This window comes from Aspergillus oryzae, chromosome 2 (genome assembly GCF_000184455.2).
Source record: "Aspergillus oryzae RIB40 DNA, chromosome 2".
Taxonomy (NCBI): domain Eukaryota; kingdom Fungi; phylum Ascomycota; class Eurotiomycetes; order Eurotiales; family Aspergillaceae; genus Aspergillus; species Aspergillus oryzae.
The window spans coordinates 5,149,660-5,167,754 of record NC_036436.1 but is presented as its reverse complement, the minus strand read 5'-3'; the positions used below and the strand labels follow the sequence as shown (position 1 = coordinate 5,167,754).

General features: G+C 48.6%; 4 protein-coding genes across 4 annotated transcripts; 1 reads left to right on the top strand and 3 right to left on the bottom strand.

The window, feature by feature from the left end:
- Positions 1–2,387: 2,387 nt before the first annotated feature.
- Positions 2,388–7,425, bottom strand: AO090003001123 (putative histone acetyltransferase; the record flags this gene model as incomplete). Its single annotated transcript, XM_023235184.1, has 5 exons — positions 2,388–5,011; positions 5,202–5,281; positions 5,372–5,879; positions 6,029–6,063; positions 7,289–7,425. The coding sequence occupies 5 exons, from the start codon at positions 7,423–7,425 to the stop codon at positions 2,388–2,390; spliced, it is 3,384 nt and encodes a 1,127-aa protein (XP_023090225.1).
- Positions 7,426–9,130: 1,705 nt separating this feature from the next.
- Positions 9,131–10,153, top strand: AO090003001122 (RraA family protein; the record flags this gene model as incomplete). The annotated part of the gene is made up of 5 exons (XM_023235183.1): positions 9,131–9,187; positions 9,273–9,348; positions 9,429–9,745; positions 9,809–9,907; positions 9,977–10,153. 5 exons carry the CDS (start codon positions 9,131–9,133, stop codon positions 10,151–10,153), a joined length of 726 nt encoding a protein of 241 aa, XP_023090224.1.
- Positions 10,154–10,396: 243 nt separating this feature from the next.
- On the bottom strand, positions 10,397–11,783 carry AO090003001121 (3-ketoacyl-coA thiolase peroxisomal A precursor; the record flags this gene model as incomplete). The annotated part of the gene is made up of 3 exons (XM_001820163.3): positions 10,397–11,195; positions 11,250–11,700; positions 11,774–11,783. The coding sequence occupies 3 exons, from the start codon at positions 11,781–11,783 to the stop codon at positions 10,397–10,399; spliced, it is 1,260 nt and encodes a 419-aa protein (XP_001820215.1).
- Positions 11,784–14,191: 2,408 nt separating this feature from the next.
- AO090003001120 (uncharacterized protein) lies at positions 14,192–16,901 on the bottom strand (the record flags this gene model as incomplete). Its single annotated transcript, XM_023235180.1, has 3 exons — positions 14,192–15,125; positions 15,179–15,759; positions 15,849–16,901. The coding sequence occupies 3 exons, from the start codon at positions 16,899–16,901 to the stop codon at positions 14,192–14,194; spliced, it is 2,568 nt and encodes an 855-aa protein (XP_023090223.1).
- Between the last annotated feature and the right edge of the window lie 1,194 nt (positions 16,902–18,095).

The window sequence follows — 18,095 nt, the reverse complement described above, 5'->3', positions numbered from 1 at the left end:
ATGGGTATACAAGTTTTCGGGCGATATTCTGAGTTTAGGGGGCCTTGGAATCCATGCCGATCCTGCTGACAGCTCCCTAACGCCCCAAAAGGATTGGTCTAAAAGTACGCCAATGAAGAATAATATCCTTCGTCACAGCAGTCCTAAATATTGTCCTACACATGAAAAGGGGCCAGAAAGTCCTCGGTTTCCAGCAACCTTGAATAATTGAGCTTCAATTGTATTTTCCGTGTTACAACCTCGGCTTCTGGAAGTTGTGTGGGTGTGTGTGTGCGTATCTATTCATGGAGATTGAACGGGGGATCCACATCGAGTGAAACTCCTGAGCGAAAAAAGGAAAAAGAAAAGAAAAAGAAAGCCTCTGTTATTTGTCGCCTTCCATTCAAAAAAGTCAAAACAAGAAAAAAGAAAGAAAGCCAATGATTACATTGAACGCAAAGGAGGAATCTTCTTGACAGATCATATTCAGTACGAGGCGATCGATCTTCGTACCACTTTGGCAGACGCCCAACAATAATCGTCTTCTTTGGTCCTTTATCCTTTTCCTATTCTCTCTTTCTTTCTTTTTCTTTAGAGGGAAAAGCAGAACAAAAGACGATCCTATTACTTTCTCTTGGTCCAACCCTATTTGCTCACAACTCTTTCTCCACAAACAATGACTTGGGCATACGATCTCTCATCTGAATGATCAATAATACCTACTCACTGCAGGAATTTTTCCGGCATCTAATTTCCATTTAATCTGCTACCTTGACCGCTAGATACTCCAGAACCGCCGAGGAAAGACGAAGCATCCAGAATTCCAAATCTCAAACACACCCAAAACAGGCAAAGCACATACCTCTTGTGCATAAGACCAAAAACGGAGTCCCCTGGGGCAGAAGGATTCATAATTGCTATTCCCATATGCACAGGGGAACTCCGCCACAGAGGATGTACATAGTACATACATACAGATGTGCGGATACATACTGTGCATTCCAAGAGCGCCACATCTGATCTCGCTTCCTTACTATTATCAACCATTGCTTCATCGTGGCTCCACTAATCACATTCAAGTCCGTACCTGCATACATCCACACCTTACGGACTATCTACGGACATACATAGTCGGTCAGTACACTGGCCCCCCGATCTGACCAAACCTTCCCTCCAATCTTCCCCCCATTAATACAGTATCTAGCTGTACTACTGCATGCATCGCGATCTCTAACACCACCTCATTTCCCGGTTTTCGTATCTGCGGCTAGTCGATCTAGTTCGTTCCAGCCTTTTCCCCATGTAATAGAGAATGCAACCTAACTTATAATGTAATCCAGCATGGATGTGATCCTCCACTCCCTATCCACTAGTACGTCGTCCCTTTCGTGACGAGAGGCGTAATTCCGACTGTGACGATAAGATGCATCACTAGCACAATCGATACATCCACAACCATATAGCACCCACTCATCGACCAGGATTACACTGTCAGCAGACGCTAATTGCAGTTCATAAAGCTGCAAGGGCATCCACATATCATTGATTCAATATGTATTCTGTAATACTTAGGTGAAACCAAAATTAAAAAAAATAAATAAATAAATAAAATAAAATAAAATAAAATAAAAAAAGAGGCACAGAGGCGATGACTCCTCTGCGTCACCATTACTTTTTGTTTTTTCCGTCTCAACTCACGTGTTCATCTGAAACCTAAATGTCATCCGCAAACCACGTCTGGGTTCGGGTTTCTGTTTATCGCGCATCTAAGTCTGTAAACATGACCTATTACTGAGTAGATGAGGTGACTCAGGGTTTTGGATTGTATCATGTAGCTACGTAAGTGCAAGGGTTCTAAGACATTGGGCAGCAAAAATATGATGACGAAAGCGGCTCTTTCATGTACTCTCTCTCCGGAACTATGCTCGCAAAGTGGATATTGGTCATGCTTAATACAATGGTGCGCAATCGGGGACGTGTATGCGCTGACACCATAATTCAGTCCTGGATTACATTAAGTGGAAGGGAGAATTGAAAAGGCAGAAAAGAGAGAGAACAAGTCCTCTAGACCAAGACCGTAGGGGGAAAAAAAAAAGAAAACAACCATTTTCACTCATGACAAGAACGAAGACGAGGGAAGCAGAAAATCGCTGAGGGAACGCACAAGGTCGGAGAATCAGAGCGCAATTCGTGATAACAGTGCATCGAATAATAGCCAGAACTCCAAATTCCTTGCCCACTCCTTGCTTTGTAAAACAGCGCAAACAGAAAGATAAAGTGCCAAGTCATGAAATTTATCCCTTCGAGGGATAGAAATTGAACGCAAAAATGTCCCCTGCAAAGCCACAAGATAACGCCTCGTTTAAATGCTTCGCCAATTAAGGCATTCTTCCAGGTTTGTTCGGAAATCATGTCTCCATGATCGCATCACCATCTTTATCCACCCCGTTAGGCCCATCTGTGTGCTCTTCCACCACCGCATTATGGTTCGTAGTACCGTGATCTTCTGCCGGAATAACGAATTCGAACTTTTCTACCACCGCCTTTCGATTCACGGATCTAGTAAGTTTGGCTGTATTCTCAGCACTTACTTCTTTGGTAGGCGTCACTTGTTCTGTAACATGAAGCTCTGTGTCCACGGTTTCCACCCCGTTGATACCATTAAGTTGACCCGGCGCGTCATGATCTCCCGTGTGGTTATTTTGGACATCTGTCTCCGATAATCCATCAGGCTGAGCTGGGTCTTGTTCCCCGCCCTTGTCACCCTCATGATCTGGCAGCTGGCCATCATTTTCGACACCGTTGGCCTCAGTGCCAGTTGATTCAACTGCAGGAGAGTCTAGTAACTTTGCACTTCGACCGCGCCGGACGCTAGATGCATTTGCAGTAGGGGTCATAGAGGCTAGTGCAGATGATCTTCTAGGTGTGTTACGACCACTAGTGCGAGCAGTTGTCGGAGTGACAGCTACCTTGTTGTATGTGGTCTTGCTGCCAAAGGGACGACCTGGGCGTCGTTTGACAACAGGCGCCTGAACAGGAGGATAAACCTCAAATCGCCAGGCTGGTATATCTTGGATTGGGTTTGATTCTGTGGATTTAGAGTCTGCAGCTAGTTGTGTGCGATGAAGGCCAGAACCATTAGTCAAAAGTTCAGTCGAAGGAGGTCCGGCAGGTTCAGCTGAAAGTTCCCCGGACACAGCTTGCGCAGCACCATTAATGGTCGGTTGAGGGCTATCATCTCCATTGACTTTGCCCAGACTTTCTGAAAGTTGTTGCTCTTCCTCGTTTCCAGAATCCTTCACGTCCTCGACCTCCTCGTCTTCTAAACCCTCCCGTGGGGCAACTGCATGTAACGGAGCCCTATCGAACTGTGACTGGTTGCTTCGACCCATTATGTAGGGCGTCCACACAAGAGCATCGGGATTAAGCTGAACGTAGCCTTTACTTTCCCAGCTCTGTATGCATTCTTCGAAGTATTTGTAGTCAAGTCGTAATGCATAAGTCTTCGTCACTGGATCTCTGACAAGTGCACGCAAAGCTTCAAGGCCAGAAACAATGTCGTCCGCTGTCATGCCTGTCCGCTCCGAAAGCTCCACGATGCTAAGTGGCGTCTTCTGCTTATGAAGTTGGTATGACAGAATAAGCCTCCAGTAATTCCGATAAGACACTAAACCCATATCCGAAAGCGGCTTCTCGGGAGACCCCGTTTTCCCTTCGATGCGCGTGAGTAGGTATGAGAAGTCGATGAGAAGGTTACCATAGCCTTTTCGCTGATGAATAGGCAGAGTAAGGATACAGGAAACGTTATTTGCGGAGCTGGGCCGTTTTTCTTTGCTAAAATAGCCAACGAAATGGCAGCCCAAGTCGTCAAATTCGGTCATGATGTAGAAAAGAAACGGCTCGACGTCGTAATATAGGGTCTTTGAACCGAGAAACAGTTTTGCAAGCAGGCAGAGATTCTGGCAGTATACCGGGTTCTTTCTTCCGTCGACTTCGAAGATTGAAATCGAGCCGTCGCGGTAGATTTCATCTCCAGGAGGATGCTTTGCCGGGCACTTGAGTTTGTGGCGCCATGCGACATAATCCGAGTTCATGTACTTTAAGCAAAACTCACAGATGTAAAGCACACGGTTACGGCTGTATTCTTCTGGATAAGGCGCCGCGTACCAGGTCTCAATCTCATAGCCACCAAAGTTGATGTACTTTATCCTGGACGGTGGACCCGAGACCTTCTGTGCTGCATGCTGTACAGGCTCTCCGCCGCTCTCGGCTTCCATGACTCGTCTTTGCCACTCTTCTTCAGCCTTTTGTCGCGCTACTTCGAACCTCTCACGGTCAGGCTGTGTCGGAAGAGTCTTGGTGGTGTCAGCGTCTGCTTCTGACAGAATGCCACCGTACGGTTTGGATTTAGATTCGTCCATCTCGCGATCGTTGAAAGAATAGAAAGGAGACACGTATGACACGGGGACAATAGGGGCAAAATGTGCTGGAGGTTCATGTGCCACTGGAGGCGGCTTAGGGGTTCTTCGACCTCTGTGCTGTGACCGACTGCGAGAACCGAGGATTTTAGATAGCTTGGTCTCGTTGAGTCGAAAAGCTAACATAAGCCTTCCAAACTGCCTTAATACCACGCGGCAATTTTCCTTTTCCCCTCCCCGCACACGGCGAGAACGAGTCCGTACCGGAGATAGGGCGTCTGAAGCATCGCCCAAATGGTCTCTCGACTCAGCCCGCTCGGACCGTAATGATGTCTGTCTCTGCCGTTTTCGAAGCACGGGTGTATGTTCCTGTACATCTGCTGACAAGGTTTTCCTTTTTCGTAGCGATCGCGAGCTGTTCAATAAGTTATCATCATCAATATCCACTGTATTGAAAATTGAGTGAAAGCCAGAGCCTTCCTCTCCAGTGTGTGCTGGCAAGAGCTCTTTTTGCATGTTCTTCGGGCCGAGCCTTCGATGGGACGAATTATTGCCCTCAGCGTCTGGTTCCAGTTTTTCCCGAACGCATGTAGGACATCTCCATGTGCTGGCATCTAGACTGGGTCAGTCTCAATGTCTATAAACAAGTTAACTTAAGACACTAGGCATACCTTCGGCATCATTTAATGCACTTTGTTCGCGGGCACATTGCCGGTGAGCTGTCGGGTCGCCGAGTCAGTAACGATCGCCGAGAGTTTTGGGGGTGGCTACGCCATGTTTTAATGGGGCCGCAAATCCACATACAGTGATCGCCACAAACTGTGCATGTCAGATACTCCTCAAAGTCCTCACTCGGATCGTGATCTTCATCTTGACCACAAAATCTATTCATTATGTTAGCATATCAAACTGACGAATAATATCAAGCATGCAATAGGGAGGAAGCTGGGGTAATTAAATAGAGGGTAACTTACATGCAGTTACCGCGCACCGTGTTGTTATCCACTTCTGCATCGTCATGGTCATTACTCTCACCATCCCACTCCTCATCGTCATCCTCCTCATCGGATCCCCGGCTGCTTGAACTAGAGCCGGATGCGTCCTGGTCGCTGTCACTTTGGTTCTCGAAAGCTGCGTCACCTTCTGCGTCGGCCGCATCCTCGTTATCCAAGGAAGATTTCCCCTTCGGTAACTTCACAGCTCCCACCGGCTCAGTCTCATCATTTTCGCCGTTAGAGTCCAGATCAGAATCCGGCTCCCCCTCCGCATCTCTATCGTCCTCGCGGCTAGCACTGTTGCTTTCTTCTGCAACCTCTCCCGAATATGCCCTATGTACAGCATCCTGGAGCTGTTGATCCATCTGATACAAATCCGTCTCCTCCTCTCCCTCCGCATCCTGATCGCTGTCAACCAGATCCGGGGGTAGTCTCATTTCGGTATCATCGTCAGCCGGCGGCGCAGTTGCCGTCATGGTGTATGTCACTGCGGTCGCCAGTTTGAGCAGCTCCTGCTTGTCTCCAGTAAGAAGGTTCGTGAACAAAGATAGCCTGGGGTTTGAGGCTATTCATTCGCCGCAAGAGTAGACAATCATCTGGCGCTGCACGTAATAGGCATCGGGAACAGAAACGAACGACCTTGGATACAGATGATCGAAACAAATAGCGAGCTTAAGAGTATCTATATGGTAGCGCAAGCGATAAACCCTGAACACAGCGCAACCGAAGCGACAGTCAGTTAAGGAGCTGAACGGACGACTCCGATAAGGACAAACAGCGCGTAGAAGGACGCAATGGAAACCATACCGCACAGACCAACAGGTCAGAGACGTCAAATAGAGCAGAGCCCAACGCGTAGATCAGCAGCGGCTACACCGTCCGAAGGCCTATCCAGCATTCAGAGCACTCAGCTGCGGCCTCTCGCCCCTTCTCCAGCCCGTGAGGTTGATGGCCGCAGCTGACTCAGCCGGCTGGAACCCCGGTCCCACGCTAAGCCGCTTTAGGCCAACCTCCAGACCTCGACGTCGGCGGATTCCCGCGGCCACAAGAAACGACGACTTCCCCTCGGCTTTGTTGGTCAATCCTCATTCCTCTCTTAGCTCTCGCCTTGTTCGTTATTTCAATCGCACAGCATGGGTGTTCCTTTTGAGGCTCTGATCCCCTATGGGATCATCGTCGGCGTACGTCAAGCGTTTTCTCAGTAACTTCGATCGACCCACTGATGATGCTATAACAGATGTTTGGCGTGACCGGCGCTGGTCTTACTGCTGTCAAGTGGCTTGGAAACGAGGGAAAGAAGGCCCGCTGGAACCGGGATCTGTGGGACAGAGTACGTACCTCCCAATCCTATAGGATGTGATCTAACCAGGTCGGCTAACACCCGCTCAGCAAAGTATGTGACTTACCCATCAATTGACTACCCTCCCCGTTTCAACAGTCGAACGGACTGGATGCTAACGACTAGTCAACTATCCGACAGTGATGGAGCGGGATTTGAGAATCACAGGAACTTTGAGAGGTCAATCGGGCAACGCCGAAGCCCCGAAGGGATTCGAGCTCAGCAACCCATGGAAGGTATGATACATACTCAGGTCCCATTGAACGTGTCGAGAGAGGTCTAATAAATCGAACAGCTGGAAAAACGGATCTTCTAAGTCACTCCAACTTGTCACAATCTTGTCCTTTATATTGCCTCTTTATTCGCCTGCAACTTTTCAATAAATACCATGCAATGATTAGAAGAAGCCTCCTTGTATTATATTATCAGGCTAGCAAAAAGCTGCAGGGTAGTTGCGAACTCCGAAATTCTAATTTGGACTATCTAGCTTCTATTTAATCTGAGATACTAAGCCCCGAACCCCCTCAATTTCGTGCTCGAGGAAGTGCATATCAAACCACTTCGCCAGAGCGTTGACCCTATCCTCTTCTTTTTCGAAAATTGCCACCGTCTCTGTCTCCCCACGCAGTCTCTTCTTCACCTCCTTCCCGGACAGGATATAGATGCCTACCGGCTCAATCCCTGTCTCATCCATGATGACCCGTGTACACACCAAAGCCTGCACGAACCAACTAGTCGGCCGGTGACTAGTAGAGTAGTTCATAGCGGCAAAATCCTGCGGTAGAAACTCCACCTCGGAAAACGAGTACTGCGGTATCCAGTTACTTTCCGGATTGTATCTGATCTGGTAAATCCAGAGCTTCTGACTTCTATCAATGAATTCGATGGGCGTATCTTTGACTAGACGCATCTCAGCCGGCGCCATGCATACAGCGACGGCGCCATCTTCTTTGAGCGGCAATGGACTTGTAGGGCCAAAGTTGCCGAACCCGACGTCAACCTATTCGTTTCCGCAATTAGAGATGGCCGACATTCACTCGATCGGGGAGTAGAAGTTACCATATATCTTTGATCGTCGATAATCACAATGAGAACCATATGTCCCCTGAGTAGCACATTTAGCAGTGTTCCTTCATGTCCACTGACCAGCAACCACTTACAAACTCATATACAACTCACTACCGGGAGTCTGGTTTCCACCGGCCACGGCTTGGCTCACCCGTCCACCAGTTGGATAAACATTATATCCCAGACACCGTAGCACCATATAGAACAAGTTGGTATTTTCCATACAATACCCGTCCAGGCGGCGCACGACTAATTTATCAAATATACACGCGGGGTGGGTAGAAATGGATTGGTGCTGCGAGTAATGCAAGGCCGAGTTTCCCCATGGGATGGAGGCCAAATGCCGTCGTTGCAACTTTGTCAGGGTCGCCAGGCGATCCTGCTGGATCGATTGTAAGACATGGTCAAGCCTACCTGTGGTGTTGTCTAGCGTGGCGTTGACCGAGTCGGCATATCCGATTCGCTCCAGATAGAGTTCCAGCTGTTCGGAGTTGTATATCTGGGATGGGGAAGCCATGATGGTATATATGTACAATACTCTATAAAATTCGAGGATACAAGGATAAGGATAGGGGGTTTTGCGGGGATGATGCTTGTGTGTACATTAATTGTGCTACTCTATTATGGTTTATTCTGGGGCATCGGCTGTTCTAAAAATTTGTTTAGTGACGGCTTGGAACCGCGGCACTGACCAATTGTATGGCCATTAGTGTTATTAACTATAACAATACGAAGGGCTTTAGTCAGATATTGGTCATCGGAATCTCGTTGTTGCTTTACGAAGTGTCTGTAATTCGTCAAGAGATCATGGAACTCTATAACTATGCTTAGATTGAGCTTACTATATGTTGATCATTCTTGCAGATGGCGGGGGAAATTCCCGGTAGTTCATTTGAAAGTTAAAGCCTGAAGGTGCCTGAGCCAAGAACTGAAGGAGTATAGAATTCGATGATGTCAGTCTTCCCGATCCTCGGTTATTTTGTTTCCCATAGATCACGAGATCCAACCACGGACTGAGCCTGAGATGATTATCTGATTAGACTAAACAATCCGATCATATCAATCGGTTGGTTACAAAATCGAAGCCCCCAGTAGTACATCCAAGATTCCCACCTTATCGCAAAAAAACAAGTCCATTGTCGCACCAGCGCCAATCTCACCTTTCTATAAGCTCCGATCAACCGAAACCCTACCAAGTATATATATATCAGCATCGAATGGACTCCATCCCCAGGATCCTCTCCAGAACTCTCCCCCACCTCAGGACGACTACTCCCCGATTACCTTGTAGAGGAATTACCGCACCCTCCATCTCAACTGCCAAACGCAACATGTCAACATCAATCGAACAAAAGCTGGACGTTCTGCGGAACTACTCTGCATGTGATGTATGTACAACGCATGGAGTACTCATCATTTACACAACTACAACGTCTTCCGAAAAAACCCCAACTTATTAACAACTAAATCCAGGTATCAGATGCGCTACTCAAGCTACAAAAACTTCCCGAGGGAACCACAGCTCGTGCTGGCCATATAGCTGATTTCGGTAAGCCAATACTTAACACAACAATGCCTTTACACGATACACACAGAGACAGAGAACTCCCTGATTAACAGCATCCCAAGTCCCCTTCTCACCAACCATCGGTCGTAACGAAAACACCCCCAAAGTTATTGCCCCGGCGTCAACATTCAAGTTCGTCCCCAAATCAGATCCCGTCCCGTCCACCGAGTCGGTAGAGACCCATGGTTTCCCCGCGGGGACGCACTGGGTCGACTTTGCAGAGCCCGGGACCGTGGCTGTGATTGAGCAGCCTGAGGGGCAGCACTGCGCCGTCCTGGGTGGGATTATGGCGGTCCGGATGAAGTATCTCGGAGTCAAAGGGGCCTTAGTGAACGGGCGCGTGCGAGATCTAAGTGAGATTAGGGAGTGTCAGCTTCCGGTAAGTTTATTATTTGTTGCTTTTGTTTGTGTTGCGTCCTTGGCTCTGATCCGGGTCGGTTAGGTTTGGGCTCGTGCTACTTCTACGGTTGGAACCGCCGCGGAGGCTAAACCGGGGGCTCGGAATGTGCCTGTTTCCCTTGGTGGTGTGACGGTGTCTCCGGTATGTCTTTCTCTTTTGTAAGCTGTTGGTCGTGTTATTGAACATTGCTGAATTTTGTGTTGCGCTCAGGGTGATATTATTTTCTGTGATCCGCTGGAAGGCGTGGTTGCTATTCCGCGCGAGCTTCTTGATCAAGTGCTCGATCTGATGCCTAAATTGGTTGCCATGGATGATAAAGTCAAGGAGGCTGTGCTTCAGGGGTCGAATGTCTTTGATGCCTTCAAGAAGTTCAGAACTAAAATTTAGTGGATCACTTCGGCCTAGTTGGAGGTACCCTACATTGTGTTTGTCTACATCTGATATGGAGAGCCATGGTGCTTGTTTCATAGTTGAACCGCGATCTATTAACCAATCCGAAACTCAATCTTCATGCTTGGTATTCTGGAAGGTATGCGTACAAATCAAAATCATCATGCGTATATATAATCGCTGTACAGGAAGAGAATCGAAGAAAAGCGAGACACAAAGACAATTTTAGAGCCAGCTCCTTTATTCGCGAACCCAAACGGCAGCCATACCCATACCAGTGCCAACACACATGCTAGTGACACCGATCTTCTTGTCAGTGCGCTTCAGCTCTGTCAGCAGGGTGCTGATCTGACGAGAACCGGTGCAGCCAAGAGGGTGTCCGAATGCAATGGCACCTCCCTTAGGGTTGATCTTCTCTTGAGGTAGTCCAAGTTCATTGACACACCACACGCACTGAGAGGCAAAGGCCTCATTGATCTCGTAGATATCAACGTCATCCTTGGTGATGCCAGCCTTCTCAAGGGCCACGGGGATGGCCTTCCAGGGGCCGATGCCCATGAGCAGGGGCTTAACACCCACAACGCTAGCGGCGACGTACTTGCCGATGATCTTCTGACCGAGGCGCTCAGCAGTGGAACGCTTCATTAACAAAACAGCAGCGGCACCGTCGGAGATCTGGGAGGCATTGCCAGCATGAATGGAGCCATCCTTGGCGAAAGCAGGGCGAATCTTGCCCAGGGATTCAGCGGTGATACCGTCACGGATACCATCATCGGCCTTCACGGTAATGGTCTTCTCCTCGCCAGACTTGGGGTCAGTCCACTTCACCTGAAGAGGATAGATCTCCTCGTTAAAGAGACCAGCCTTCTGAGCCTTAACCGCCTTCTGGTAGGATGAGGCGGCGAAAGCATCTTGGACAGCACGAGAAATGCCACGGTCCTTAGCCATGTTCTCCGACAGAACACCCATGGGAACCTTGCAGTTGGCAGACTCTTGGTGGTTCTCGAGGAGGTCTGAGAATTCGGTGACAGCACCAGGACTAAGAATGTCAGTATACTAAAGGACTGGACCAATGAACGTATATTCCACTTACCCATACTGAGAGGACATGCTCTCCACACCAGCACCAATACCAACTTCAATCATGCCGGACTTGATAGCATTGGCAATGTCAACGATGGCCTGGAGACCACTGGAGCACTGACGGTTCAAGCTCTTGACAGCAGTAGTCTCGGGGAAACCAGCAACCAGAGCAGCAGCACGGAACTCGGTGGCACCGCCACCAGGGGCAAGGACGGAGCCGACGGCAACATCCTCGACGACGTTGGGGTCGATGCCACTCTTCTCAATAACACCCTTGAAAACGCCAGCCAGGATATCAGCAGCCGCGGTATCCTTGAAGCCACCCTTTCCACCCTTGGTGAGGGCAGAACGAAGGGCACAAGTCACGACAATGTCATCGGGGTGCTTCTCGGTGATGGCGGCGACGCCCTTCTTGCCACCAGGGGTGAAGTGAGAAGCCACCTGGGTAAGACGCTGCTGAGCTAAAATGAAAGAGGACATGCGTTAGGTTATATTGATTTAGTGGCTAACACGAAGATATTCAACTTAACTTACCAGAAGACATTATGACGTCAGTGAAATTTTGAGAAAATACAGAAGAGGAATGAAATGGGTATCAACAATCAAATAGATAGTAGGGGGATAGAGAGAGAAAAGAGAAGCGACAGGATTCCTCTTTATATCGTGAACCCGGGGGAGACAACGTGGAGTAGAATCCACTTGGTCGGTTCTGTTGCCTTTTTGTATGCTCATCGCCGGTCCTGTGAAAGTACCGAGGCTCACCCGCGTCATCGTTATTCCGGGGGAAGGTCAGTCACGGGATTTCCAGGGCACTTGCAGGCTTTCATGTGAAGAAGAATGTCCGAATGATCGTCTTGTTTCCTATGCTTTTGATCTTGTGACAATGATGTCCTATACTGGCAAAGCCGAGCTATATGGATCTCCTGGTTACACCTTTCGCCAGGTGTGAAGACAAAGCTTGCATCTGGGTTAAGCTCTACCCTCTAAATAATATGTGAGCATTCCATTAGCAGTACTCCGTAAACTATATATGCCCTGGATCTTGAAGATTTAACTGAAATATTGGCCGTATCACAAATAAATAACATTGCCCTGGCCCAGTAATCTTCCATAGAAACCATGAACTATAGGTAGTCAATAACCAGCAGCTATCTTTCATCAGATACACATTGTCTTTTTGCCAGGCTATACCTACTACGCACTTGAATAGGCATTACTGCAGGTCTTGGAACAGCCTGAGGTTACATACAAACTTACGAGCAATCCCTGAGGCCAGCCCGGACTTTAAGCTACGCTCCACCATTAAGCCCGAGAGCGGAAGAGTCTGGGCGGCGGAATTGCGCCCCAGACAACAACCTTTTTTTCTCCGCCTTGAACCCACACTGAGTTATCACTCCGTACCTGTTCCTGGCCGCATACATCACGGTATATTGTGCTACAGTGATATCGACATGTCCTCAACAATCCTCCTACGCCGACTCCCGGCTTCTATACCATCCGCATCTTCCACTCGAATTGTCGCATCATGCAACACCAGTCTCCTCAACCGACTCCAGCCCTCATCTCATGTATATACCAATTCTAGCCATGTAACACCAACCCCACGCGCAAAGCTAACGAAAGCCTACACTTCAGAGTACCTCTCTACTGACACATACCCGACCATTCTCGCAAACAATTCCCACATATTCCTCGCCTTTCCGCCTATCCTCGAACAACAACACAGCCACCCAAAATGACCACCCTCCATCTCCCGAAGAATACCCCAACGGCGAACCCATGCCCTACTACAGTCCTTACAAACCTAAGCGCCAATGGCCCCCAGACATGTCCAAGCTGTCACCAAAACACCAGTTCCGACTCGAGCGTAAATACCGTCGGCGTGCGGCACTCAAGTTTGCTCGACCGAAGTGGGTGAAGGCAACGAAGTTGGTCCAGTGGGGTGTGATCGGATGTAAGTGCTGGCTTGAGGATCATCGCAATTGAAGTTTGCGGGCTGACGGATGCTGGCAGTCGTTATTGTGTATGCCGCGCTTTTTATGGAGTGGGATGAGAGGGGGAGCCCGTTTGATGAGGTAGGTGCCCTGTTTGATGATGTTGTTTGGCTCTCAATTAGGGGGTGTGCTCTAACCTGGGGATATCGTTTAGTTTCGAAGGGTTTTCTTTGCTGGTGTCAAGGGGGCATTTTCTACCCCTCCACCTCCTGGACCGGTCAAGAGGTCGGATGATAACTGAGTGGCTGGGCAAGGCATGCGTAAGCATTGTTCTATTGAGCTTAAACAAATACGCTCTGTGAGGGTCAGTAACTCACAAAGCAAGGTGCAGGACGCCCGGAAGGGCACGAGAATCTCCCTAGACTTGCCCTCTCTCTATTGTGACATACTGTATATTACTCTACCACACTTAGAAACTGTCGGATAGACAAATCTAGGGCAAGTGTTTGGATATTGTGGATAATCTACTAAAAGATAACAATTCATCTCAACTGTCATACCAAAGTGTTCTGGACTATAACATGTTTGTGCAAAGGAATGAAAAAACGAATTTCGCTTTGCACCCACTTGCGCAGGAACGTCAAATCTCGTCAATGTTATGGCTCCGTTCCTTCATTAAATCGTTTCGCCGTGGCCGTTAGTCAACGGAAAATGCTCCCAAAACTCCAAAAGCAAAAAAAGAGCCAACGCCGTCCTGTCCAAGACTCCATCATAATGAGAGGAAAGTGAACCAAGGGGACCAATGATTGAAAGGCAAAAAGCGAAAAGAAAAAGGATAGAAAACCAAAAAGTCAGCAAACAAGAAAGGGAGAAAGAAGAAAAGGAAATAGTAGCCGCATCACTGGCTCATGCGCACACGTCCAGGGGGACTGATGGAACACTTGGCAGTGAGGGCGAAGTACACGAGCCGAATAGCGTTATATACAACCCGCTATTCAAGAATAATTTTGAATGATCTTCACAGCCAATTTCCTAGGCCTTCGCTCTTCGGAGACACCCGATTGTTGGCAGGAACATCCAAAGCCAATTCCAGCCGAGGAGGCTTCTCACCCAGAAGGCCCTTCTTAGGGCTCCCCCCAGCCGCTTTGATCGGTGATTTGGCAGGGGATCCGGCCTCAGGCCGAGGTGGACCTTCGCGGACAGCGGTATAAGGCCAACCATCTTCCACAGCAGCAGCAACCCATGTCCGCAAACAATCGTGGACGGAGGCATAGAACTTCTCTTTGCATGTTCTCAAGTTGCCACCCATAACCTTCTCGAATCCAGAAGCTCGGAGTTCCGCACGCAGTTTGTTGCGCTCCTCCGCTGACGGCAATGATGCCACAAGCCCATTCAAAAGATCTAAATGCGCAGCTAGATAATTGGTTGCATCCCATTCAACTCCACCAACATAGGGCGCAGCAGGTACCGGAGGCCTAGGAGCTGGGAAATGTCTCTCTCGATAAGTTTCCAGACCCGGCTTCTCGCTTTTCACAATCGGTATCACGTTCAAGTGATGCAGGAATATCCAGAAGACTTCTTTAGTTACGTTGGTAACCTCTTTACACCAGACACGGTACGGGCGTGACTGGTATATGTTTGCAATAAATGAAAGGGGTTGGTTTTCTTCAGGTGGTGAAGGGTCTCGCAAGTACGACAGGATTCGGCTGGCACGAGATCTGGCATCCTCAGCTGATGATGCTGTTGAAAGTTGTGTGAAAAGGAGATTGATAATAATACTCCGCGTTGTGTATTCGCTTGGTCCTTTCTTTTCCTCGTCAAACAACATCTTCAGGAGCGCTGGGAAGATTTCTCCTTCAACAGCTGTAAGACGCTGTAATGCAACGGAAGTCGTGCAGAGCGCCTTCAAGCACAGCAAGGCTTCGTGGAGCAAATTATCCTCATGTTCTTCCCTGCAGAAGTGTCAGCGGGCATATTCTTGTTAAACTAAAGGCAGGTTGCATACCTCCACTCAACCTTCATGATCCTGTAAAGCAATTGTATAATTTCGTCCATACCGCCATCCGCAATAAATGTATCGACCCAGCTGATTGTTTCATTCCGCAAGAGAAGTCGAAGTTTATGGATTTTGCCCACTTCCATCATCTCCGGCTTCTGGATCTCCCTCAAATAATGAACAAAGTCCGAGGGATCAGCTGCGGTGTCCTGGCAAGCTGTCGCAGAGAGAGATGTTGTGGAAGTTGACGGTGTCAATAACTTTGAGAGCCCTGGCTGTGAAAAATCAGCAGATTTTGGACGTCGATGGGAGCTTCCGCTCTCCGGCCGCTTCTTTGTGGGAGATGAGCCCTTGGAAAAGCTGAACCCGCGACTTCTGGATCGCGGCCGTGACCCTTTACTGTCATTATTATGTTGGTCTTCTTTCTGCTCCTTTCCCCGGCCCCGGCGGCCTGTGCTGTCATTGGTATGCACACTTGTACCGGCACTATGGGCGCCCTCTGCTTTGTCCTTTTGAATGAAGTCCGCTTTGATATTAGTGTCCAAGGATCTCATCTTTTCCCTCATATTATGAGGAATGTTTCTTGCGTCCTAGAATTGCGTTAGCTGTGTCTTTTTCTTTCTATTATTGTGTTCTTGTCCATTTCTGAAAGATCAGGAGTCTTGTGAGATGTACTAACCAGAAGCTTCTCGAATTCACTCTCGAGGTCCTTCGAGTTCAAGCGTCTCTGCAGTTCCGCTTCTCGTTCTTTCGCATTGAAGGCGGATATGGCTGCCTGAACACGCGAGACCTTTTTTGGGCTTTGTTCTGGCTGCGGTTCAGCACTTTGGCGCGACTCAGGCTTGGATAGTGCCCGAGGCCGTCTCCTTCGTTTAGAGGGAGAGGAGGGTTCTGATGGGTCAGAGGGCGAAAGCTTCTCTGAGGACATATTCTGCAGTGTTCCAAACAGCTCCCGTACCTTGCGATTGCCAGAGAGGAACTCTGATTTCGGACGAGGCTTGGGGTCGGCGCGGTTCGTGAGAGAGGGTTCATGGTAGTCCCAAAAATTACGCTGCTGGGCAGGTCCATACCCTTTAGGGGTGTAAAGTGAGACCTCTTCTTGGAAGGTTCTACGGTTGGAGGGGGAGGGCGGTGCTGGAATCTGGTCATAGTATGACCCAGTCGCGTATTGGTTCCATATAGGTGATGGCATGCTGTCGACTAGATCCGTCGGGCTCCGATTTTCTTTATCCCGACTATTCTTCGAGCTCTCAGCCTTTCTCCCGCGCTGAGACCGCTTCAAGATTGCTGAGAGACTGTTGGCTGATTTAGCCTTCTTAGGTTTCAAATCTTCGGACTCGTTCTCGGGAGACTCTGATCGGTTGTCTTTGCGCTCCATGTAGCTCCTTAGAGACTTCAGGGATACAGCGCTTTTCGTCTTCTTGTGCAGCGTATTCTTTTCCTGCTTACCAGGCGACCTCTGCCGAGGCAAGCCATACTCTGCGGCGTCTCGATTCGGGGCAATTTCGGTCAATGGCTGTTGGTCTAGGGCGGCATAGGCCTGATCCACTGGAGACCAGAACGTACTGCGAGGGGGCTGGCTTTGGTAGGGAGACCTGCAAGAGGCGGCATCGTCTGCGGAGGGGTTCCTCTTGTGAGCTTTGGAAGACAAAATTCCTCGGAAGACGGATGGTTTGGTCGGGACACGGCTAGCATCGTCGAAAATATTGGGACCTTGCATGTTGGGAGCCATATCTGATCGCCTTTAACCCGGGACTGTTAGAATGATAGGCGCCAAGTTAGCATGCTGACTGAAGATAACACTCTGGTGGTGTCGACAAAGTGACGGGTAGGTACGGAGGACTTACGGGGACAGCGCTCCAACGCAACCACCAATATGCAGGATATTTATAGACGGAAGAAGAAGAAGAAGCGGATACAAAGGTATTAAGTGGAGCAGGAAAAACAACAATATGTATTCAGATAGAAAATAAAGGCATTGGGGAATAGTAATTATCAAAAGCAAGAAGGCAACCAAGGAGGGAAAAAAACGCCCGCGGGAATCAGACAACGGCAACAACGATCACTGCAGTAGTGAACAACAGGTGGGCAGACCGGGAATTTGAAGTCTTCCGTAGCGACGGAGGAAAGTTAAGGGCATGATCATCCTTCCCCCCAGCCTAAACTAATTCGTCAATGGCGGTCGTGGCAAACGGCTGGAGCTGCAGTGCAGAGAAAGCGGAGGATGTAAACACATTGCCGTCATTGGGGTTGCCAGGCAACCAGCCACCTGGTTGTTGCTGGTGGCGGGTGCTTATCAATTATCAATCAGTCCCCATCAGCTGATTGATCGCTCTCATTTTGTGATGTATGCAGATTGAGTCCCCATCAATTCAATGTAGAAAAGTGGATATCTTTCCCCCATTCTTGTCATCAATGGGGCATCATCATACAATGTAGTATCGACGATAGATCCCAATATGATACAACAGTTTTTCTTTGCTTTTTCCTTTTCTTCAGATCTTGTATGATCGGACCTAGCAATGCAAGTTGAATACCTACATCGGGTGTTGGTGTCTCCACTAAGTGAAAAATTGAGATGGTTGGAAACCAGCTAAGAAATGTGAAGAAATGATATAGGAGTCACTCCTATTTGCTGGGTAAGAGATCAATTATTGTATCCAGGTTCCAATAATTGAAGAGAGCATACATGAACATTGTGCAAGGGGAAAGCGAACAATGTGATTAGATAAGCCGCTCGATCACGGGACCTTTCATAGTGACCATTGTGAGCATAAATTCCTGCCAAGGCAGATCCGCTTTCTTGGAAAGTCTTGGGCCCGTGGGGGTTGCACATTATAAAGGTGTCTCTAGATCTATATATCAAAAAGTCCCTCAGTTGATCTTGATCTCTTACTCCTCTTGCGTAGTCAGGTAAAATCTAGCG